At 53.3% G+C, this 25,073-nt stretch overlaps 1 protein-coding gene across 2 annotated transcripts in view; it reads left to right on the top strand.

The window, feature by feature from the left end:
* Positions 1-22,540, top strand: part of LRRC8A (leucine rich repeat containing 8 VRAC subunit A) — a 35,284-nt gene extending 12,744 nt beyond the window's left edge. For both annotated transcript variants that reach the window (XM_038745248.1, XM_038745249.1), the window contains exons 3-4: positions 8,673-10,834; positions 20,311-22,540. In XM_038745248.1, coding sequence (XP_038601176.1) covers positions 8,681-10,834; positions 20,311-20,586 — 2,430 coding nt within the window. In that variant the 5' untranslated portion in view covers positions 8,673-8,680 and the 3' untranslated portion in view covers positions 20,587-22,540. The remainder of the gene's footprint in view (positions 1-8,672; positions 10,835-20,310) is intronic.
* Positions 22,541-25,073: the final 2,533 nt, after the last annotated feature.

Below are 25,073 nucleotides of genomic sequence, written 5' to 3'. Positions count from 1 at the left end.
ACTGTGAGCCCCTCGTGAGACAACCTGATCACCTTGTATCCCCCCAGCGCTTAGAACAGTGCTTTGCACATAGTAAGCGCTTAACAAATACCATTATTATTATTAAGCATTTACTACTATGTGCTATGTATGTTGCTAAAGGCTGGGGAGAGACCAGGTAATCAGGTTAGACAGACTCTTGTCCCACATGGGGTTCATAGTCTAAGAGTGTAGGAGAAAGATTGTTTAATCCCCTTTTGCAGATGAGGGAACAGGCACAGAAGGAGTAAGTGACTTGCCCAAGATCACTCAGCAGGCAAGTGACAGAGCCAGGATTAGAACCCAGGCCTCGTTACGGGTGTGCTCACACTTGAGCTCACATCCTTTCCTGTTCTACTAAAATCCTAGCAAAGGGAAGGATTTGAGGAGCAGAATGGCCTAGTGGATTCTGCACAGGCCTGAGAGTCATAAGGACCTTCTAATCCTGGCTCTGCCACTTGTCTGTATGTGGTCTTGGGCAAGTCACTCAACTTCTCTGTGCCTCTACCTCATCTGTAAAATGGGGATTAAGACTGTGAGCCCCATGTGGGACACGGACTGTGTCCAATCTGATGAGCTTGTATCTACCCTAGCGCTTAGTACAGTGCCAGGCACATAGTAAACACTTAACAAATACCACAACTATTATTTGTATTGTTATTATCATCCACCCTGGATACCCCCCCATTTAAGACCACTTCAGCTCTCAGGGGAGGTGGTCGGTCATTCATTCGATCGTATTTATTGAGCACTCACTGTGTGCAGGGTACAATACAGCAATAAACAGCCAGTCCCCCTCTACAACGGGTTTACAGTCCTAGAGTAAGGGAAGCAGACATTAATACAAATAAATAAAATTGCAGGTATGTACTTAAGTGCTGTGGGACTGGGAGCGGGGAAGAGCAAAGGGAACAAGTAAGGGTGATGCAGAAGGGAGTGGGAGATGAAAAATGGGGCTTAGTCAGGGAAGGCTTCTTGGAGGAGATGGGCCTTCAATGAGGCTTTGAACGGGGGAAGAGTAATTGTCTGTCTGTTGGATTTGAGGAGGGAGAGCGTTCCAGGCCAGAGGCAGGACCTGGTTTAGGGATCGGCGTTGAGGCAGGCAAGATCGACAGCTCATTCCACCCTCCTCAACAAGTTACGGACTTAACAAGTAACATAACTGAGGCAAGTAATGGCATGGTTGGTGTCGATTGTGCCCGAGGGCCAAGGGAGATTTGGAGAGGGAAGTGGTTCCGAGCTGGGCAAGGCTCTCTTGGTGTCTGTCAGTCTCAGGGGGCAGCCGGTTCAGGCGGCCATCTCAGCGGGCAACCCCTGCTGATGCTCAGCCACGGTGTCCCTCCTTGCAGATGAGCAGGCCGACTTGATTTCCGGACTGAGCCCGGATAGCGTGGTCCGGCTATACTCCCCAAGGAGACAGAAACTAAAAGCCCCAAGGAAAAGGAGTAGGAACAGGCATTGATGATGGGCTAACAAGGCATAGCTAACCATCCTCCTTCACAAAAATCCCTTTTTTTATAGTTATCCCTGTTTCTCTCCCCTTTTGTCGCTTAGCTTCAAATCATATTTAGCAGAGGGCCACATGCCCTTAGTGTGAACTCAGCCCTCCCAGTTCTAAAAGTGTAAAACAGACCTTAAAAGGACAGTCAACCTATCAGTGGTATTTATTGAGCACTTACTTTGCGCAGAGCACTGAACTAGGCCTGTGGGAGATTGCAGTACAACAGAGTTGGTAGATATGTTCCCTCCCCACTAAAAGCTTACCGTCTAGAAGAGTAGCATCTATAGACAAGACGTGTGAATGAATAGCTCCCCATTCTCTTTAACTTGGAGGTCCACAATTCTTCCCTGTAAACTATTTTTCTGTAAGCTTTTCCCCTGGACCTCTGCCAAGTGTTGGGTAGTAAAGTCCCTGAGCAGACAGTGACCAAATCTCAAAGGTTGAGGTAGGGTTTTTTGTTTGTTTAGTTTTTTAATAGTAATAATTAATATTAATAATAATAATGGCATTCAGCACTTACTATGTGCAAAGCACTGTTCTAAGCGCTGGGGAGGTTACAAGGTGATCAGGTTGTCCCACGGGGGGCTCACAGTCTTAATCCCCATTTTACAGATGAGGTAACTGAGGCACAGAGAGGTGAAGTGACTTGCCCAAAATCACACAGCTGACAATTGGCAGAGCCAAGATTTGAACCCATGACCTCTGACTCCAAAGCCCGTGCTCTTTCCCCTGAGTCCCGCTGCTTCTCCCGTAATAATTGTGGTATTTGTGGTATTTGAGCGCTTACGATGTACCAGGCACTGTACGAAGAGCTGGGGTGGTTCAAGCAAATCAGGTTGGACACAGTCCCTGTCCCACATGGGGTTCACACTCTTAACTCCCATTTTACAGACGAGGTAACTGAGGCCCGGCGAAGTTAAGTGACTCGCCCAAGGTCACACAGCAGGCATGGGGGGAGCCAGGATTAGAACCCAGGTCCTTCTGATTTCCTATCCACTAGGCCACAGTGCAACAGAGGTGGAAGATAAGTGCCCTGCCCTCAAGGGGCTTATAGTCTAGAGGCCATTTCTGCCCTCTCTTCCTTGGAATCTCTGAATTCCTCTAACTCCCTTCCCAAAGACATCTGTGTGCGCCACGCCCTGTGGGAATAAATTCTCTCTGCTTCCCATCCTCTGCGTGAAGAAGTGTGTTCTTTTATTGATTTTTGAACCACCTCACCGGGCCCACTGGAGTACGAGCTAGTGAACAATGGTTGGATGCTTGTCCCGCCCAGCCCTTTTTATGACTGTATGGAGTTCAGGCTTGTCCATATTTTCTGCCCAGAAGCTGTTCCACCCACCTCAGCCCCTGATCATTTCGGTCCCCTTTCACCGTTCCTTGTCAGCTCTGAGACGCTGCCTGGCCTACTGGAAAGATCTTGGGCTTGGGAGTCGGAGGAGCCGGGTTCTAATCCTGATCTGCCAATTGCTTGCTGTGTGACCTTGAGCTAGTCACTTCATTTCTGTGTGTCAGTTCTCCTCTTCTCCCTCTTACTTAGACTATGAGCCCCGTGCAGGGCAGGGACTGTGTCCTACTTAAGTAACTTATATCTACCTCAGTGCTTAAAACAGCGTTTGACAGATAGTAAGCGTTTAACAAATACCATTTAATCAGTCAATCGTATTTATTGAGCACTTACTGTGTACAGAGCACTGTACTAAGCGCTTGGGAAGTACAAGTTGGCAACATTTAAGAAAACAAGAACAAAAAACCTGTGTCCTGGGTATCTGCCCAGACTGCCTGGGTCTTTCTAGGAAGGGTCCATCACCGAGCCACCCCTTGCCACGGCTCCAGCGTACCAGCCGTACGTACCCCGGGGTCAGATTTGGGGGCCGCGTCTTCTGAAAGTGACACAGAACACCCCCACCCCGTCCACAGCGGCCAAGCAGCACACAACGTTTCCTGTGTGGGCGAACGGGAACCAACCCCACCGGGATTCCCACCCTTGATTCACTGGTCCCTCTTCACCCAAAGCCCGCCTTGGCATTGCCAAGGCCAGCGTGAACAAGCCCTAGTCCAATGGTGGGCCACATTCCTGCCGTTGACACCTTGTTGGAAAGATGGAACTAGAGATGGGTTTTAGAGGCTGGGACGACTTCCTTGTCGGTGCTTCAGTTAAAATCTCTCCCCTCCCCGCCCTCCTCCTCCTCTTCCGCCGCAGGAAGCGGTGGTTCCAGGGGCTGACTCGATCCTGCACCTCGCCAGGATTCCCGAGCTCGGCTTTGGCCCGCGTCGGGCACCCCTTCACCGAGGGATGCTCCTTCTGGGTGGGGGCAGGTGCCAACTCTTGCACCGATTCCGAGCAACGTGTTTGATTCACGGCTTGTCGTCTGTTTCCTCTTCTAAACCGGGGATATCCTGTGGGCTGAGTGCGGTTGCTGCCTGAGGGCTGGGGTCCTGGCTGATAAAACAATAATAATAATGATGGAACTTTAGATACAGTTTAATCAGGTCGGACAGAGTCCCTGACCCACATGGGGCTCCCAGTCTTACTCCCCATTTTCCAGATGAGGGAACTGAGGCCCAGAGAAGTTATGTGACCTTGCCCAAGGTCTCACAGCACGCGTGTGGCGGAGCCGGGATTAGAACCCAGATTCTTCTGGCTCCCGGGCACGTGCTCTGTTGTCAATCAATCAATCAATCAATCGTATTTATTGAGCGCTTACTATGTGCAGAGCACTGTACTAAGCGCTTGGGAAGTACAAATTGGCAACACATAGAGACAGTCCCTACCCAACAGTGGGCTCACAGTCTAAAAGGGGGAACAGGGCCAGGGCCAACGACCTGCTGGCGAGGGGCAGTGAGAAGGCCCACAGTGGAAGCCTTCCTGAGTGGGTGTTGCTTCCTAGATCACCTACTGACCGCCTCTCCTGGGGGCCCTGGGCTGCCGCTGCTATGGATTTTTTTCAGCAAACTGAGTCCGAAGCCTTCGGATGAAGAAATGAATAGGACCCTCCAAGACTGGCGGGCACCTGCCCCGCTCTCTGGGAAACAGCCGAGCCGTCTTTCCGGAGTGCGAGGGTGTGGGCAGATGCCAGCCCAGATTTTTCCGTGCCGGCCCTCTGCTAGCCCTCCACCTGCATGGGCCCTCGTTGAGTCCGATGTGCAGGTGGTGGGGCCTCGATCTCCGGTAAGCCCGCAGCAGGCTTCCTTCCCCCGCCGTCAGATTGCGTCCAGAGGAAGGGTGACTTTGCTGTGGGGCTCGTGAGAGGAAAGGAGGGATCTGCGCCGGGGAAATACCCTGGCAGGGGCGTCTTCCTGAAAGCACTTCGGCGTAAGGATAGAACACAGGCTTGGGAGTCAGGGGTCATGGATTCCAATCCCGGCTTCGCCACTTGTCTGCTGTATGACCTTGGGCGAGCCACTTCTCTGGACCTCGGTTACCTCATCTGGAAAATGGGGATTGAGACTGAGCTCCACGTGGGACAGAGGCTCTAGCAACCCTATTTGCTTGTATCCCCCTCAGCGCTTAGTACTGTTCCTGGCACACAGTGAATGCTTAACAATTACCACAATTATTATTATTACTCAGTAAACCGAGTCAGAACAGCCTGTTCTAAAGAACCCTTGGTGACTGCGCCTTCTGCCTGCCTCCTGGTCTGGGATCACAGGGCCCAGAAGCTGTCTGAATAAAGGACCGGTCTGTAGAAATAGACGGACTCTGTCTCTTCCCACCGTAGCGCAAGGGAGGCCTTTCCGTTCCCAGCATGTATCTTGGCCGGAGGACTGCTGATTCGGCGTGAACAGCATCGCAGGGAAGTCGGGGAGCGGGCAGGCATAACATCCTGCTTCTGGCTCTGAGCGACCCAGGGCGGTTGCCCAGTCCAGACCACAGGCTCCAATCTGCTTTTCATTTTCCCTTCTAGGTCAGAGCCCACCCTTCCTTCGGGGTAGCTGTGGCAGAAGCGTTCCTCTCACTCTGCTTGGGACTTAAGATCATAAGTGATGCTGCTCTTGAGTCTGGTTCAGTCTCCACAGGGCGATTTTCTGTCTCCCCAAATGGCAGCTGTGCCTTCCTGTTCATTGATCCCAATGGTTAGGGCCACGTGCCTCCTGTGTGACCTTGGACAAGTTACTTAACCTCTCATCTGTCAAATGGGGAACCCAGTCTTGTTCTCCCTCCTACTGGGACCCAGTGCGTCGGGGACTACGACCTGATCATTACTATTATTACTTTTAAATGGTATTTGTTAGGCACTTGCTATCTGCCAGGCACTGTATTACGTAGTAGGGTAGATACAAGTGTCTCAGTAGTCCATGTTCCACATGGGGCTCCTAGTCTTAATCCCTATTTTATGGATGAGGTAACTGAGGCACAGAGAAGTTAAGTGACTTGTCTGAAGTCGTACAGCAGACAAGTGGCAGAGCTGGGATTAGAATCCAGGTCCTTCTGAACACCCAGGCCCATGCTCCATCCACTTCACCACGCTGATTGTCTTGTGGCTTCCGCAGCACTTAGCATACATACTAAGTGCTTAACAAATACAGCTGTTGTTATTATCACCTAAGAGAGCTGGCTGGCTCTGTCATAACCCATTATAAACTACTCATAGGTTAATGTATCCATATCTATATCCATATATGTTGCCAATTTGTACTTCCCAAGCGCTTAGTACAGTGCTCTGCACATAGTAAGCGCTCAATAAATACGATTGATGATGATGATCTACTTTTGTTTTCAGTCTGCACGGTTCCTACGGTGATGACTTCCAAATGCTTCCCACCTCGTGGGTGAAGATGTATTTCCTTTTTGGAACCTCATGCTTCCGTTGTGGGGGGTCCTTCAGCTCTTCCCACATTTCTTCGCCCTTCGCGATTCCGTGGATTCGATCCCGACTCCCCTCCACCCGAGTCTTTCCGGATAAAAGATCCAAATCCTTTCTGCCTCTCCACAGTGGGCAGTTTCTCCCTTGCGCTGGTCATCCTGGTTGTCCTTCTCTGGACCTTCTCCATCGGCGGCCTCGCCGGGAACCTCTTTCTTTTCCCCCACCGGGTTGTGGAGCTAATTTAATGGGGCATCCGAGCCAACCCACAATCATAACCCAGAGCAGTTTCTCTTCTGGAGCTGGTCACAACTGTGGCCAAGATGCCTGGGCCGGCTTTCTGTAGCCTGTTCCTCTCCTCCGGGGGTTAGTGACCCAACTTGACCAGCCTGGGTTCCCTGGCCCATCTTTCTTGAAAGGCTGGGGTGGTTTGGCTGCCGGGTGGGGAACTGTCCCCGTCATTTCATTTCGCTTTCTACCTGTCTTTCCTACTGCAGGGGAGTGTAGTTCATTTCTGGGGCTTGGTGACTGTAATCTCACTGTGGGCAGGGAGCATGTCTACCCACCCTGTTAAGCTCGTCGTGGGCAGGGAATGTGGCTGTTATAGTGCACTCTCCCAAGCGCTTAGTACAGTGCTTTGCACACAGTAAGCGCTCGAGCAGGATGGCTTAGTGGAAAGAGCACAGGCTTGGGAGTCACCAAGTTCTAATCCCAGCCCCGCTACTTGTCTGCTGTGTGACCTGGGGCAAGCCACTTAACTTCTCTGTGCCTCAGTTACCTCACCTGTAAACTGGGGACCGAGACTGTGAGCCCCACATGGGGCAACCTGATTACCTTGTATCTACCGTAGCGCGTAGAACAGTGCTCAGCACCTAGTAAGCACTTAACAAATACCATAATTACTATTATTGTTATTATCATTAATAATAACAAATACCATTGATTGATGAATCTGTCGCCATTTTCCCTCCTCCTTCCCCAGCCCCCCACAAGTCATTTCTTGTCTCCCTGCCCAATAACACCACTCAGTCCTCCTTGCTGGAAATACCAATCAGTCGACTCACTGTATGCAGAGCACTGGACTGGCGCCGGGGAGAGTACAGAATTGGTCCATGCTATCCCTGCCCCCAAGGAGTTACAGCCTACAGGAGGAGACAGACGTGAAGGTAGATTATGAATCTAGGAAACCGCGTACGGGCCGGGGAAAATGTTGACCAACTCTTCCCTGGCCTTTGTCGGGCCCGGTTTGGGGATGGCTCGGCTCCCAAGGGGCAGATAATCTTAGCGACAACACCACTCACCAGGGAATACGTTTAGGTTCCCGGCTAGATTTTTTTTTTAGCGTTAGGCTCCGGGCCAGGGAGAGAAGAGAGGGGGGGAAAACACACAAACGGGAGTGGAAAGAAAGACTGGATGATTCAGAAAGTCATAAAGTGCTGATTTCCCACAGTGTAGGTGGATTAAGGAAGCCTAGCCCTGTTATTAGGGAGCTTCCTACCGTCGGGCAGACTCCCGCGGCTAGGTCCAGATCTCCTCTGATTCTGTCTCTGGGCCCAGGCAGACCTGTGTCGCTCTCCTGGGCCCTGACGGTTTTCCCAGGAGAGGGTGGACACCCAGCCGTGGCACCCACCAAATCTGAGAAGCGCCGTCAGGGGACGGACACCTGGGCCCCGCGTGTTTACCGGGAAACTGACCGAGCTCATCCTGGGCCACCGTCTCCCACTCCCTTCCTTTCCCCGTCTCACGAAGCGCTCCGAGTTCGGGAGAAAGGGGCCCTTTGAACCGAGGGGAGTGCCCGTTGTGGTAATAGCAGGGTGTCAAATGTCGTCCCCCAGCCCGTGCCATCCTTCGCTGTCCCGAGACATCAGGTGACCCAGCCGGCATTGTCCTCGTCCCGAGACGGAAATGTGAACTTGAAAGGCGAGGGGCGGGACCCTCTCCAAATCTCTCCCCTGGGAGCCGCCGCTGGTCTCCAGCCGCCTAAGATGACGCCAGGGGTTCTTTCCAGCCCTCTGAGGGTCGGCTCCAGCCTTCTCCTCTCCGCCCTCCGGCCGCCAGCCCCTCTCCCGCCCCGGAACGTGCGGCGTTCGATTTAGGGGTAGCGGTTGTCCGTTCGGAGGGCCCCCCGACCCCACCTGGCCCAGGCGGTAACGCCCAGGGTTCCGTTTTCCCCACGCCTCCGGCCGGCCGGGCAGTCGGAGTCGAAGCTTTGAATCTCGGGCCGTCGCCGCCTCTGTTAAGATGGGGACCCCCTTCCCTCTTCTCCCCTCCTCCTGAAGGAACCTCCCGGCCCCCCCTTCCCCCGAGCCCTGTCCTCGGCCGGTGACCCCCTGCCTGTGGCTTCCTTCCAGGTCGAACCATGATTCCCGTGACAGAACTGCGCTACTTTGCCGACACTCAGCCCGCCTACCGCATCCTGAAGCCCTGGTGGGACGTGTTCACGGACTACATCTCCATCGTCATGCTGATGATCGCCGTGTTCGGGGGGACCCTGCAGGTGACCCAGGACAAGATGATCTGCCTGCCCTGCAAGTGGGTCACCAGGGACTCCTGCAACGACTCGTTCCGGGGCCGGGCGGCGGCGGGCGGGCCCGAGGCCGGCTACCCCAACTCCACGGCGGGCCCGGAGCCGGGCCCCACGGGCATCCGCTACGACCTGGATCGGCACCAGTACAACTACGTGGACGCGGTGTGCTACGAGAACCGGCTCCACTGGTTCGCCAAGTACTTCCCCTACCTGGTGCTGCTGCACACGCTCATCTTCCTGGCCTGCAGCAACTTCTGGTTCAAGTTCCCCCGGACCAGCTCCAAGCTGGAGCACTTCGTCTCCATCCTGCTCAAGTGCTTTGACTCGCCCTGGACCACGCGGGCCCTGTCGGAGACGGTGGTGGAGGAGAGCGACCCCAAGCCGGCCTTCGGCAAGATGAACGGCGCGGTGGAGAAGAAGTCCTCCACGGTGAGCGAGGACGTGGAGGCCACGGTGCCCATGCTGCAGCGGAGCAAGTCGCGGCTGGAGCAGGGCATCGTGGACCGGTCGGAGACGGGGGTGCTGGATAAGAAGGAGGGGGAGCAGGCCAAGGCCCTGTTTGAGAAGGTGAAGAAGTTCCGGACCCACGTGGAGGAGGGGGACGTCGTCTACCGCCTCTACATGCGGCAGACCATCATCAAGGTGATCAAGTTCGTCCTCATCCTCTGCTACACGGTCTACTTCGTGCACCACATCCGGTTCGACGTGGACTGCACGGTGGACATCGAGAGCCTGACGGGCTACCGGACCTACCGCTGCGCCCACCCGCTGGCCACCCTGTTCAAGATCCTGGCCTCCTTCTACATCAGCCTGGTCCTCTTCTACGGGCTGATCTGCGTGTACACGCTCTGGTGGATGCTGCGGCGCTCGCTGAAGAAGTACTCGTTCGAGTCGATCCGGGAGCAGAGCAGCTACAGCGACATCCCGGACGTGAAGAACGACTTCGCCTTCATGCTGCACCTGACGGACCAGTACGACCCGCTCTACTCGAAGCGCTTCGCCGTCTTCCTGTCGGAGGTGAGCGAGAACAAGCTGCGGCAGCTGAACCTGAACAACGAGTGGACCCTGGAGAAGCTGCGCCAGCGCCTGACGCGCAACTCCCAGGACAAGCTGGAGCTGCACCTGTTCATGCTCAGCGGCATCCCCGACACGGTCTTCGACCTGACCGAGCTGGAGGTGCTCAAGCTGGAGCTCATCCCCGACGTCACCGTCCCGCCCAGCATCGCCCAGCTGGCCGGCCTGCGGGAGCTGTGGCTCTACCACACGGCGGCCCGCATCGAGGCGCCCGCCCTGGCCTTCCTGCGCGAGAACCTGCGGGCCCTGCACGTCAAGTTCACGGACATCAAGGAGATCCCCCTGTGGATCTACAGCCTGAAGACCCTGGAGGAGCTGCACCTGACGGGCAACCTCAGCGCCGAGAACAACCGCTACATCGTCATCGACGGGCTGCGCGAGCTCAAGCGCCTCAAGGTCCTGCGCCTCAAGAGCAACCTGACCAAGCTGCCCCAGGTGGTGACCGACGTGGGCGTCCACCTCCAGAAGCTCTCCGTCAACAACGAGGGCACCAAGCTCATCGTCCTCAACAGCCTGAAGAAGATGGTCAACCTGACGGAGCTGGAGCTGATCCGCTGCGACCTGGAGCGCATCCCCCACTCCATCTTCAGCCTCCACAACCTGCAGGAGATCGACCTCAAGGACAACAACCTCAAGACCATCGAGGAGATCATCAGCTTCCAGCACCTGCACCGCCTCACCTGCCTCAAGCTCTGGTACAACCACATCGCCTACATCCCCGTCCAGATCGGGAACCTCACCAACCTGGAGCGCCTCTACCTGAACCGCAACAAGATCGAGAAGATCCCCGCCCAGCTCTTCTACTGCCGCAAGCTGCGCTACCTGGACCTCAGCCACAACAACCTGACCGCCATCCCCGCCGACGTCGGCATGCTCCAGAACCTCCAGAACCTGGCCGTGACGGCTAATCGGGTGAGCGCGCGCGACGTGACGGGGGTCGGGAAAGTTGGCGGGCTCAGGGGCGAGCCTGCATCCTGCCGCGTGATCTTTCTGTCTGTCTCTGCGTGTGTGTGTGTGTCTCCCCCCTCTCCCCTCCCCGCCATCAACTGGCACGGATTTGGTTCACTTGAAAGGGCAAGGTTCTAGGGATCGGGACAGGAAACGCGTTGTGACTTTGGAACGGGAAATAAATAGCCACCCGAGCCACACTGCGCTGCTCCCTCCTTACCGGGAAGGCCGGTTGGGGCCCTGCTGCTCCGCTTAGATCGGAGCGACGGTGTGGCTGGTTTTCCCGGAGCTGAGGTGGACCGGCGGGGCGGGGGGGGGGTCTCCCCCTGGCTGGTCCACTGCCTAAGATGGAAATCGCTCCAAGCCCACCTCTCCGATCCGGAGGGAGAGTGCTTATCTGGGCGGCTGATATTGGCATCTGCAAACGGAGGTGGAAATCAATCAATCGTATTGAGCGCTTACTGTGTGCAGAGCACTGTACTAAGCGCTTGGGAAGTACGAGCTGGCAACCCAACCTGTTGAAATGAGCTAATGACTTTTCCGCTTCGGGGATCTTTCAAGAAGGGTTTCCGTAAAGTCCCGTTCTAGCCGTCCCTCGCTCAGAGAGAGTCGCCTGACGCCGGGAGGGTGAGGGAGGCGAACCGAGGCGGGTTACCTGTCTGTCTCCTCCGGGAAAGAGGAAAGCAAGTAGGCAGATCTGAGCAAAGGAGATGACCGATGATAAATCTCGGGTGGGGGGGGACCCCGCTTCGTTGGGGAGAACGGCGGGCCCCGATCTGCCCTCCGGGAATGGTGGGACTTGGAATTTGGGGTGCGGAGCCGTGGCCCGCATCCAGATTGGGGCAGTGGGGTCTGGCTTGCGCCCCGCTTTCCGTTAACGGTTCCTTGCCGGGGGAGGCGGGGCCTCACTGTGGCTTTCATGGAATTCGGGCAAATTCCAAAGTGTGCTGCTTCAGGGCCCCCCCCCCCCCCCCCCCCCCCCCCCCCCCCCCCCCCCCCGCCCCCAGCTGTCTTCCCTGTCTTCCCAGTGCCCCCCGCTCACCTTTTGTGCTTCCCCTGTATCCCTCACCTGGACCAGGTGATCAGGTTGCCCCACGGGGGGCTCACAGTCTTAATCCCCATTGTACAGATGAGGGAATCAATCAATCAATCGTATTTATTGAGCTCTTGCTGTGTGCAGAGCACTGGACTAAGCGCTTGGGAAGTCCAAGTCGGCAACATATGGCGACGGTCCCCACCCAACAGCGGGCTCACAGTCCAGAAGGGGGAGACGACAACAAAACAAAACATATTAACAAAATAAAATAAATAGAATAAATATGTACAAGTAAAATAGTGTAATAAATATGTACAAACATATATACATACATATATCATCATCATCAATCGTATTGAGCGCTAACTATGTGCAGAGCACTGTACTAAGTGCTTGGGAAGTACAAATTGGCAACATATAGAGACAGTCCCTACCCAACAGTGGGCTCACAGTCTAAAAGGGGGAGACAGAGAACAAAACCAAACATACTAACAAAATAAAATAAATAGAATAGATATGTACAAGTAAAATAAATAAATAAATAGGGTAATAAATATGTACAAACATATACATATATACAGGTGCTGTGGGGAAGGGAAGGAGGTAAGATGGGGAATATATATACATGTATATATATATATATACATATATGCATATATGTATATATATATACATATATGCATATATATGTATGTATATGTTTGTACATATGCATATATATGTATGTATATGTACATATATATGTATATTTTTATTTGTACACATTTGTAGGAGTAGGAGTATTTGTAGGAGTAATTTGTATTTGTAGTTGTAGGAGTAGTATACAGAAGTAGTATGTAGGAGTCGTATACTACTCCATGTATTTATAGGAGTAGTATACAAATATTTGTATATCAATCAATCGTATTTATTGCGCGCTTACTCTGGAACTGAGGCCCAGAGAAGTTAAGTGACTTGCCCCAAGTCCCACAGCTGACAAGCGGTGGAGCCGGGATTTGAAGAGGGAGGGCATTCCAGGCCAGGGGCAGGCCTTGCGTAAGGGGTCAGGGGGGGAGATAGACACTGGCCAAGGGGCGATCATCATCATCATCAATCGTATTTATTGAGCGCTTACTGTGTGCAGAGCACTGTACTAAGTGCTTGGGAAGTACAAGTTGGCAACATATAGAAACGGTCCCTACCCAACAGTGGGCTCACAGTTTAGAAGGGGGAGACAGAGAACAAAACCAAACATACTAACAAAATAAAATAAATAGAATAGATATGTACAAGTAAAATAAATAAATAGAGTAATAAATATGTACAAACATATATCCATATATGCAGGTGCTGTGGGGAAGGGAAGGGGGTAAGATGCAGGGGATGGAGAGGGGGATGAGGGGGAGAGGAAGGAAGGGGCTGAGTGTGGGAAGGCCTCCTGGAGGAGGTGAGCTCTCAGTAGGGCCTTGAAGGGAGGAAGAGAGAGAGCTTGGCGGATGGGCAGAGGGAGGCCATTCCAGGCCCGGGGGAGGACGTGGGCCGGGGGTCGACGGCGGGACAGGCGAGAACGAGGTACGATGTAGACCACCATCCTGAAGTGAGTTCAGACTTGCAGGGAGGCCCAGGAAATGGCACTGGTCCCGCTCCGGGGCTGACTGGATGTTCGGGGTGGGGCGCTCTCGTGATGTCCCGGGAGTTGCGTGCCGGAGTCCAACCGCCCCGCAGGCCGGCCGCCCCAAACTCCTTCCCCTTCGTGCACCTCTCCCAAGGAATCTGCAAAGGCCACTGCAGATGGCCGAGTGGGTGGGTGACGTTTGGCCTGCCTACTGTGTAGAGACCTCCCTGGTGCTTCTTGGAAGCCCTGTTTAGCAGCCTGCTTAATCACTTCCTGTCTCCCCTGCTGCTTTTTTTTGCTAACCGTGGGGCTGGTGACGTGAAAATGGGCCATTTTGTTGGTTATTTAAGTGCTTACTATGTGCAAAGCACTGTTCTAAGCGCTGGGGAGATGCAGGGTGATCAGGTTCCCCCACGGGGTGGGGGGGGGGGCTCCCAGTCTTAATCCCCATTTTACAGATGAGGGAACTGAGGCCCAGAGAAGTTAATCAATCAATCAGCGTGGCTCATTGGAAAGAGCCCGGGCTTTGGAGTCAGAGGTCATGGGTTCGTATCCCAGCTCCGCCACATGTCTGCTGTGTGACCTTGGGCAAGTCACTTAACTTCTCTGAGCCTCAGTTCCCTCATCTGTAAAATGGGGATTAAGACTGTGAGCCCCACGTGGGACAACTTGATCACCTTGTATCCCCCCAGCGCTTAGAACAGTGCTCTGCACATAGTAAGCGCTTAACAAATTCCATCATTATTATTATTATTATTATTATTCGTATTTATTGAGCGCTTACTGTGTGCAGAGCACTGTACTAAGCGCTTGGGAAGTACAAGTTGGCAACATATAGAGACAGTCCCTACCCAACAGTGGGCTCACAGTCTAGAAGGGGGAGACGGACAACAAAACGAAACATATTAACAAAATAAAATAAATAGAATAAATATGTACAAGTAAAATAGAGTAATAAATATGCACAGACTGTGAGCCCCATGTGGGACAGGGACTGTATCCAACCTGATTAACTTGTATCTACCCCAGCGCTTAGAACAGTGCTTGGCACAGGGTTCTAATCCCGGTTCCGCCCCATGCCTGCTGTGTGACCTTGGGCAAGTCACTGAACTTCTCTGGGCCTCAGTTCCCTCATCAGCAAAATGGGGATTAAGAGCGCGAGCCTCATGTGGGACAGGGCCTGTGTCCAACCAGCCCAACTTGTATCACTCCTTCAGTCGTATTTATTGAGCGCTAACTGTGTGCAGAGCACTGTACTAAGCGCTTGGGAAGGACAAGTCGACAACCTATAGAGATACCACTATTGAGATACCACAAGGCTTGGCACATAGTGAGACTGTGTTAGACGTAGACTGTGAGCCCCTTTTAGACTGTGAGCCCACTGTTGGGTAGGGACTGTCTCTATATGTTGCCAACTTGTACTTCCCAAGCGCTTAGTCCAGTGCTCTGCACACAGTAAGCGCTCAATAAATACAATTGATGATAGTGCTGTACAAGTACCACAGTTATAGTAAGCATTAACAACTATAATAATAATAATAATATTATGTGACCGCTCAGGGCACTTGCAACATTCATTCACTCATTCAGTCGTATTTATTGAGCGCTTACTGTGTGCAGAGCACTGTACTAAGCGCTTGGGAAGGACAAGTTGCAACAGGTGATCTCAGCTGGGACAAGCTCTCCCTGTGTTCCCAGCCCCTGTGCTGTGGGGGGAAAGGGCAGAGGAGGGTGGCTCTTGGGCTGCAGGAGTGGGCCCGGTGATTGTTTCTGGCAACAATTCCTCCTTCCCCAATCCTGTTGCTGCTTTCCTGAGAGGGAGAGAGAGGAGGTTAGGTGAGTGGTTATTTATTTATTTTATTTTATTTTATTTTATTTTATTTTATTTTATTTTATTTTATTTTATTTTATTTATTTATTCATTTATTTATTTATTTATTTATTTATTTAACTTGTACATATCTATTCTATCTATTTTATTTTGCTAATATGTTTGGTTTTGTTCTCCGTCTCCCCCTTCTAGACTGTGAGCCCACTGTTGGGTAGGGACCGTCTCTCTGTGTTGCCAACTTGGACTTCCCAAGCGCTTAGTACAGTGCCCCTGCACACAGTAAGCGCTCAGTAAATACGATTGATATTGATTGATTGATTCGTCCCGCTCTCCATCCCCCCCATCTTACCTCCTTCCCTTCCCCACAGCACCTGTATGTATGTATATATGTTTGTACATATTTATTACCCTATTTATTTATTTATTTTACTTGTACATATCTATTCTATCTAATTTTGCTAATGTGTTTGGTTTTGTTCTCTGTCTCCCCCTTCTAGACTGTGAGCCCACTGTTGGGTAGGGACCGTCTCTGTGTGTTGCCAACTTGGACTTCCCAAGCGCTTAGTACAGTGCCCTGCACACAGTAAGCGCTCAATAAATACGATTGATATTGATTGATTGATTCATCCCCCTCTCCATCCCCCCCATCTTACCTCCTTCCTTTCTCCACAGCACCTGTATATATGTATATATATTTGTACATATTTATTACTCTATTTTACTTGTACATATCTATTTTATTTTGTTAGTATGTTTGGTTTTATTCTCCGTCTCCCCCTTCTAGCCTGTGAGCCCACCGTTGGGTAGGGACCGTCTCTATGTGTTGCCAACTTGGACTTCCCAAGCGCTTAGTACAGTGCCCTGCACACAGTAAGCGCTCAATAAATACGATTGATTGATTGATTGAGTGGTTGTAGAGGATTGAGGTGCAGAGCCGGGCTCAGCCTTGGCTATTCCAATCTTTCACTTCATTGTGAGGGAGGTACTATAGTGTTGGAGTATCGGGTGGGCGTGGTAGCGATTTTGGAACGTGTCGACCAACTGTGCTATATTGTACTCTCCCAAGCGCTTAGTACAGTGCTCTGTACGTGGTAAGCGGTCAATAAATACCATTGATGGATTGAGTGATCTAGAAGGGCATAATGCATCATGCTAAGCTCTCCTTCCCCCAAACAGAGGTGGATATGCTGGCTAACAGCGTGGCCTGGTGGATGATGAAGCTTGGGCCTGGGAGCCACAGGGCATGGGTTCGAATCTCCGTTCCGGCACCTGCCTGCTCTGACTTTGGGCAAGTCACTTAGCTTCTCCGTATCGTGGTTTCCTCAACTGCAGAATGGGGATTCAATGCCCGTTCTCCTTCCTGCTTAGACTGTGAGCCCCTTGGAGGATGGGGACTGTGTCCAGCCTGATTAACTTGTACCTAATAATGGTACTTGTTAAGCACTTACTATGTGCCAAGCACTGTTCTGAGCACTGGAATAGATTCATTCATTCATTCATTCAATCATATTTATTGAGCACTTACTGTGTGCAGAACACTGTACTAAGCGCTTGGGAAGTACAAGTTGGCAACATATAGAGACGGTCCCTATCCAACAGCGGGCTCACAGTCTAGAAGGTATTCATTCAATTGCATTTATTGAGCGCTTACTGTGTGCAGAGCACTGTACTAAGCGCTTGGGAAGTACAAGTTGGCAACATATAGAGACGGTCCCTACCCAACAGTGGGCTCACAGTCGAGAAGGTATTCATTCAATCGTATTTATTGAGCGCTTACTGTGTGCAGAGCACTGTACTAAGCGCTTGGGAAGTACAAGTTGGCAACATATAGAGACGGTCCCTACCCAGCAGCAGGGTCACAGTCTAGAAGGTAAATAGAAGGTATCTAGTAGATACAAGTTGATCAGCTTAGACACAGTTCCTGTTCCACATGGGGCTCACACTCTTACTCCCCATTTTACAGATGAGTTGACTTTGGCACAGAGAAGTGAAGTGACTTACCCAGGGTCACACAGCAGACACGCGGTGGAGCCGGGATTAGAACCAGGTCCGTCTGACTCCCAGCCCCGTGCTCTATCCACCAAGCCATGCTGCTGCTTATACTCCAGCACTTAAAACAGTGCTTGACAGATAGTAGGTGCTTAACAAATTCCATCTTAAAAAAAAAAGAATCAGGGTCCAGAACAGGATCATCTCAAAAATTGCTTTGTGGATTAGACTGTCAGAATTCCGGTTTATTGGGCTTCCCCTACTCATTGAACACAGGCAGTCAGGGGAGTCCTTAGCTGTCCCCATAGGAAGGTCACTCCAGATGCTGTTGGCAGGCTGACTTCGGGACCTCACCCCCATGGTCACAAGAAGAAAAGAGGTCCTTCTGATTCGTAGGCCAGCGCTTCCTTTTTCAAGGTCCGGAAAAGGCCTCGGTCCTTCCTGAGCCGTGCGAGTCCCCGGCTGACGCAGAAGGGAGAGGGAGTAGGGGAAATGAGGGCTCAGTCGGGGAAGGCCTCTTGGAGGAGATGGGATTTTAATCAGCCTTTGAGGGTGGGGAGAGCGGTGGTTGGTAGGATGTGGAGGGACTAGGCCAGAGACGGGGCTTGGGAGAGATGGGCAAGATTGAGGTGCAGTGATAGGTTAGCATTAGAGGGTTGTAATAGGAAATCAGCAAGGTAAAATAGGAGGGGGAAACCAAACTGTCTCCCCAAGGCCCTTGGGCCCAAGAACCTGGTAGCCTCCAAGGATTAAACCGTGACCACACCTCACCCCAAAAACAAAGGAAACAGCAAGCAGTCACCTGGTTGACTCTGCAGGACTGACTCCTCCACTCTGCAGACTCCTCCGGCTCTGCTTTAGGCCCTGCTTCCCAGTAAGGCGTAGCAGTGGTATTTAGCGAGCGCTCGCTCGGTGCAGGCACTGCACCGAGCAGTCGGGAGAGGACAGTACGACAGAGTTGGTAGACACGTTCTGCGCACAGCGAGCTTATGGTCTAGAGATGTGCTGCAAAGCTCCTCTGAGAGGAGGGCGCAGAGATCCATCTGACAGATCCTGCCCCCAGAAGAAAGGAGGGAGAGTCCACCCCGCTTTTCCCACCTCCCCTCCTGTTCTACCTGGGGAGAAATGGCATCGAGTCGGGGTCCCAGGAGTAGCTGTGTTGAGCAGGGATGGGAGAGAAGGTGACACCCAGGACAGACGGAAAACCCGAGGGAAAGGTCCGCCCTCCCTTTGAGAGGAAGGAACCGGCAGCTTCCCTCTCCCATCTGGGATATCCCAGGTTCGAGGCACGTCGGGCCTGGCCTGAGGTGGTCGGAGTAGGGTGGCCACCGAGGGACCAGCGGAGGGGTGCGAGCAGAGCTGAGGCAGGAGGGAGATGCAGGGAGCAGTACGGCAGGCCCAGGAGAGAGAAACCATCGACATTCAGCAGGTTAACACTCAACACGGGCCTTCCCAGAATCTCACTCCAGGGCGTAGCTGTCCGAACTTCCCCAGCCTATGGGAAGTGGCAAGGAGTTGCTCCAATTTAGAGGGGAAGCTGAGAACAGTGATAATGATGGCACTTGGTAAGCTATGTGCCAAGCACTGTTTTAAGCACTGGGGTGGATACAAGGTAATCAGGTTGCCCCACGTGGGGCTCACAGTCCTAATCCCCATTTTAAAGATGAGGTAACTGAAGCCCAGAGAAGTTAAATGGATTGCCCAAGGTCACACAGCAGACAAGTGGCAGAGCCGGGATTAAAACCCACGTCCTCCGACTCCCAAGCCCGGGCTCTTTCCACTAAGCCACGCTGCTTCTCAGAATGCCACTCAGAACAGAATGCCACTGTTCCTCGATCCGGTGGCTCTCCCACAGCTGATGACTGATCCACATACTCCTTCCCCTTTCACAACAGACAGACCATCATTCTCCCCGTCTTCAAAGGCCTCCTAAAATCCTGTCTCTGAGAGGTGTTCCCTGACTAAGCCCTCACTTTTCCTTTTCACCCTCCCTTCTGTCTGAGAGGCGTTTCCTGACTAAGCCCACACTTTTCCTTTTCCCTTCTGTGTCTCCTATGCACTTAGGTCTGTCTGAACCTCTTAAACAGTTTGCTATTTACCCCAGCCCCCGGCACTTTTATACATCTCCTTTATTCTGCCATTTCCTCCTCCTGAAACGTATCGTAGGGGCCGTCTCCCCTTGTAGACTGTAAGCTCCTTGTGGGCAGGGATCGTGCTTATCTACTCTGTCGTATTGTACTCACCCAAGACCTTGGTGCAGTGCTCTGGGTGGAATACGTGCTCAGGAAATACCATCAATACATCGATTGATTGTGGCAAGATAGGAGCGCAGGTCTTTTTTTTGTTGTTGTTAATCAGTCGTATTTATTGAGCGCTAACTGTGTGCAGAGCACTGTACTAAGCGCTTGGGAAGTACAAGTTGGAAACATATAGAGACAGTCCCTAGCCAACAGTGGGCCCACAGTCTAAAAATGACACAAGTTAATGACAATAAAGTGCTTACTATGTGCCAGGCACTGTTCTAATATCTGAGGTAGATACACACCCCGGTTCCACATGGGATCACAGTCTTAATCCCCATTTTACAGATGACAGACATGAAGCGCAGAGACTTACCCAAGGTCACGCAGCAGACAAGTGGCAGAGCTGGGATTAAAACCCAGGTCCTTCTGACTCCGGGGCCTGCTCCCTATCCACTAGGCCACACTGCTTCCCTTCTTCGGCCTCCCCATCAGAATGAGCGGCTCTTGAAGTCCTCCCCGCCTGCCACCCCTCCCCGACAAGGCTCCAGAAAGAGCTGGTGGGAGTGGCATCCTGGGCAGTGTGGCAGCATCACCCCCGACTGAGGAAGCTGCCGAGTTTTGGTTTTGCCGGGTCAGCTGAGCCCTCGGCCACATCCATCCATCCGTCCATCCATCCCTGCCAGGCGGGGAGTCACCACGGGCTCCTCAGCCGAGACCCCGGCGTCACACGTTGCCTTTCCCTTCCAGATCGAGAGCCTCCCACCCGAGCTCTTCCAGTGCCGGAAGCTGCGGACCTTGAACCTGGGGAACAACGTGCTGCAGTCCCTGCCCTCCCGGGTGGGTGAACTGACCAACCTGTCCCAGATCGAGCTGCGGGGGAACCGGCTGGAGTGCCTGCCCGTGGAGCTGGGCGATTGCCCCATGCTGAAGCGCAGCGGGCTGGTGGTGGAGGAGGACCTCTTTAACACCCTACCCCTGGAGGTGAAGGAGCGGCTGTGGAGGGCCGACAAGGAGCAGGCCTGAATCCTCCCCGGTGGCCCGGGAGGGCCGATATAGTCACAGTCCACGGGGCAGGCGGGGCCGGCTCCATTTCCATCCCCATCCCGTTCTTGGAGCCGCCCCCCCCCGCCACCTTCTCCACCCCAGACTGTCCCGGAGAACTTGGGGTGCCTGATGGCAGCAGAGAGGAGTCTGCTTGGCCAGCCCTCTGGCTGGTGGGCAACTCCTGCCAGACGGTGCCCGGGAGCAAGGACTCCAGTTGCCCTGAGGCCGGAGAGGAGGCAGGAGCCGGTGCGTCCTGCTGCCAGGAAGCCAGGCGGCAACCAGGGACCGCTCCCTGTTTCCGTCCGTAACTGTGCCCCGGGCGGGCTTCTGGCTGGGGAGGGACCAGTGTCTGGACAATCAACCGGTCAGGGGGTCGGGGAACCATCCCGTTGACCCTCTCAGTCTGAGATGCTGAGACAGCCCATGGGCTTTGCTCAGTCCGACTCGGGGAGTTGATGACTTTAGATTATCGATATTTATTTTCTTTCCTCTTTCCTCCCCTCCCCTCAGTAACTTATGCATTCCCCTGGAAGCTCAGCTCTCACATAGGCTTGTATTTCCCCACCCAGTTTCTAGGCTGCTCTGGGGCCGAGGGATCCGGGTGGGGGGGTTCCCCCGCCCCACAAGGGTGGTTGTGCTGCTGACCGTGCAGTTGGGGGGCAGGGGAGCCCCGGCTTAGCCAGCTCCCCTGCCCGTGGCAGCAAGAGGTGGGAGAGAAGTGTTAGCCACTGGAAACACTTGATGGCGGTTTTAGAAATTTTTTTTTTTTAATAGCCTTTTTAAAGATACTTTTTAGAAAAAGTTTGGTTTGGGTATTTAAAAAAACAAAACAAACAAAAAAAAGACACTAAGAACCAGGGGATAGGAACGTCTCAGGATAGGGTGGGGGTTTCCCTTGAGCAAAGCAACAGGATGACATTGAAATGTACTTCCTCTCCCCGCACCCCAGGGGCTAGTGGGAGGTGCTGCCAGCATCTGCCATGAACTTGTCAAGAAAATTTTTTTTCCTTTCTGTATGATCTTGGTGGATTTTTTCCCCCCCCCCCTCCCACTTTGTATTTTGGCAGCCGCCCATTCCTGCCACTCTTGGCCAAAGGGAGAGGGGCTGCTTTAGCGGCACGATTCGGGCTGGAGAGGCTGGCCCGTTTAGGGCCTTTGGCCAAATCCTGAATGAACTTGGTGCTTGTTGGGTCCCATTCCCCGGCTCTCTTCACTCCACACAGTGTTAAGGAGCAGCGTATCATTAACAGTAGATAGTCTGGGCTGATTCAGTGGACCCGTTTCCACAGGGACGGGGCCTGTTTGATGGGAAGCAGAGAAACCCGAGTTCACGAGTGGCCACCTTAAGTCGCTAACCCTGTTTTGCTCTCTGTCTCTCTCGCCTCTCTGCCCTCCCTGGCTGTGGGATGGCACTTGTTTTCATTCCACCCTGACTGTCTGGGGTGCCCCGGGGGGCCGCTGTCCAGTGCCTCCTACCCCACAGCCTGCCACTTCCTCAGCCCCTCCATGAGCAGGGCAAGGTTGTCTAGCTGGGGAGGGGACCACTGGGCCTGGGGTCTCTGGATCTCCCCGCCTCAATGATAAGACAGAGGAGACCCGGGGACTTTTATTGCCAGCACGTGTCCCCGGGCACCTATCATATAGCCAACTGGGCCCGGCGTGCAATGAAACTGGAGTCTGTCATCTTCCTCATTCTCCTCCTCACTCCTCCTCCCCAGCCTTAGATCACCTTGGACACTGGGGCACGTTTTAGCGTCACTTGTCTTAATGTTTTGTTGGGGTTTTTTTTTTTTCCTCCTCCCCCTCCGCGTCGGATGTAACCTATGAGATAATGCACACTAGAGACTCGACGACCACGAAGCAGTCCGTTACGAGTGGGTCTGGACTCATTGACTCAGTTCAAATAGCCAATAAAGCTTCGACCTCAAACGTCCCTCTGGCTGTGGCCGTGTCACTTGAGGGGCAGGACCCCCCGAGGGGTGGGCCGCCCCCGGCTCCGTCCGGCCGGATGCCTGACTCTCCTTCCAAGGGATTTAACTGAGGCCGCGTGCTCTTGCTGTTCGCTTGTGGGGCTGGAGCGCGGGGCTCAGGGTTGGACAGTGGCGGTGCTGAGGGGAGACTATCCGGGAGGAAAGGATGTAGTTGGATATCTCCTTGCTCGCCGCAACCCCTGCCTCCGATCCAGACTTCCATGGCGTTCGCCTGTGCCGGTGACCCAACTCTCTGCCTCCCTCTCTGGGACAAGGGATTTGTAGAGAAGGAGAGGGCTAGCCAAAGCTTCAACCTGTCGCCGCCTCCACTCCCAGGTCAGTTCCTGCCAGAGCCTCCCAGCCCTGGATCGATCAATTTATTGAGCACTTACTATGAGCAGAGCACTACAAATGGGAGAGTATAGTATGACACAGTCGGTAGACACATTAGCTGCCCACGAGGAGCTTGCAGTCTAGAGGGGGAGGCAGACATTTAAATAAATTATAGATACGTGCATTAGTGCTGTGGGGCTGAGGGTGGGCTGGCTAAGGGTTCAATTCCAACTGCAAGGGCTTAAATATAAGCAGGGAAAGTGTCTTGGCCATAGTCTTCCTTCCCCCATTTTAAGAGTGGGGTTCAACCCGACCTATCCTGGCCTGCTTTTCCAGGGTCCAGTCTGACCTGAAGTCCAAGGGCCAGGCTCGGGCCCTGGGCAAAGCTGCCCCAGGGAGCGTGAGTGTCCAACAAGGGCAGGATTCACCAATCCTCCTCTCCCATCTCAGCTCATCCTTATCCCAGCTGGTGATGGTACAAATGTGTGCACTGGGTAAACAAAGGGAAGCTGTGGGGTCAGTCCCCTCGGTCAGGTCAGGGGTTTTCACCTCGCGGTGTTTTGATGGCCCCGGAGCGGGTACAAACCATTCTAGCCGTCCACAAAGTGGCAGCTCCCACTCCCAAGATACCCCTTGACAAATTAGTACTGCAGGGGAGACCAGGAAAAAAAGCAAAGCAGCGAAGAGGGGCCGCGCTTGCTGCAAATCCAGGTGCACGTAGGCTGCACATCTTAAGTTTTGGGGGTGGATTGGAAGCAGGAGATACTTGCTGAGGTGGATGGGATTTTCCTCTCTGGTCAGTTTTGGACCTGCCTAGAGGTCAGCCGGAGCACGAGAGCCCCTCCGAAGCACAGGTTGTTGACTTGCCGGGAGCTGGACAGGTCTCCTTACCTGGCCCCCTCTTGGTCTGTGGTCCGGTCCCCGTGACACTGCACCGCTCTCAGATCTGCAGGGCTTGGGGATGAGGGACTTGGTTTTTGTTTTGGATTTTTTTTTGTACCAATAATAATAACGATAGTATTTGTTAAGCAGTTACTATGTGCAAGGCACCGTTCTAAGCGCTGAGGGGGATACAAGCTGAAGCTCTTACAATATGCCGGGCACCGTACTGAAAACACTGGAGTGTTATACAGACTAACGGGTTGGACACAGTCCATGTCTGATGTGGGGCTCACCAACTTTATCTCCATTTTACAGATGGGGTAACGGGCCCAGATAAGTGAAGTGACTTACCCAGGGTCACCTAGCAGACAAGTGGCGGCGCTGGGAATAGAACCCAGGTCCTTCTGACTCCAGGCCCGTGCACTAGGCCACGCTGCTTCTTTAAAGTTCCCCCAAATCCCTTTGACTTCTCCTATGTTCTCCGTTATCCTGGCATTCCCATCCTCCCCTCCTTTTGGACCCAGTCCTATTGGCACCCCAACTCCGTGCACGTCCTCTGGCTTTTTGTTCCCGTGGGAGACTAGATGCCAGCTCCCAGCCTCCAGCCCCAGCTTCCTGTTCTGTCTCCCAGTATCGGAAGCCCCCAGTGCCCTGTTAGCAGGCTATGTCGTAACTGCAATCCAGACTAGCTGAGCCTGGAACCTGTTTGCTTCGGGAAGAATAAACAAAATGGAGACCAACCCACACCCCCTTCCCGCTTCCCAAGGCCTGAGGGTGGTGAAGTAACTGAGTGAGCAAGAATCGTGGTGGGAAGAGGGGGGCTTGGTGGGGCGGCGGGGAGAGGATTTCCTCAGCCTCCCGCCCTCCTCCCTGTGTGATGTGGGCTGAGATGTTTATCCTGTTCGGTTTTCCTTGGAGCCGGTGAGGCACGTTCTGTGCTTCGGAAAGATGCTCCGGTTGGGTCAGTCATTAAGATGTTAGCCCCTCTTGCCTCCCCTTAAAGCAGCAGAAGTATTTCCCAGGTCGGCGATGGGGGAACTGAGCTCTTTCTCGCTGCGTTTTTCTGCGATTCAGCCCTTCCTACCTTTCTCTCTGGTCCCACCTCTGTGCCGCCCAGCCCCAGTCCCTCCTCTGCTGTCCGACGGAGGGTCTCCAGCCTGTCCCCTCCTCCTGAAACCTGGTTTTGGGGAAGGGGAAGCAGCTGCCTGGGCCTGGGGGCTGGGCTTCAACCCCCCCGTCACCATCCCTTCCTAAGGAGCCTGGATGGAGCAAAGCAGCCGT

Source organism: Tachyglossus aculeatus, chromosome 4, assembly GCF_015852505.1.
Source record: "Tachyglossus aculeatus isolate mTacAcu1 chromosome 4, mTacAcu1.pri, whole genome shotgun sequence".
NCBI classification, from domain to species: Eukaryota; Metazoa; Chordata; class Mammalia; order Monotremata; family Tachyglossidae; genus Tachyglossus; species Tachyglossus aculeatus.
The sequence above is the reverse complement of the archived record's forward strand: the minus strand, read 5'-3'. Positions and strand labels throughout refer to the sequence as shown.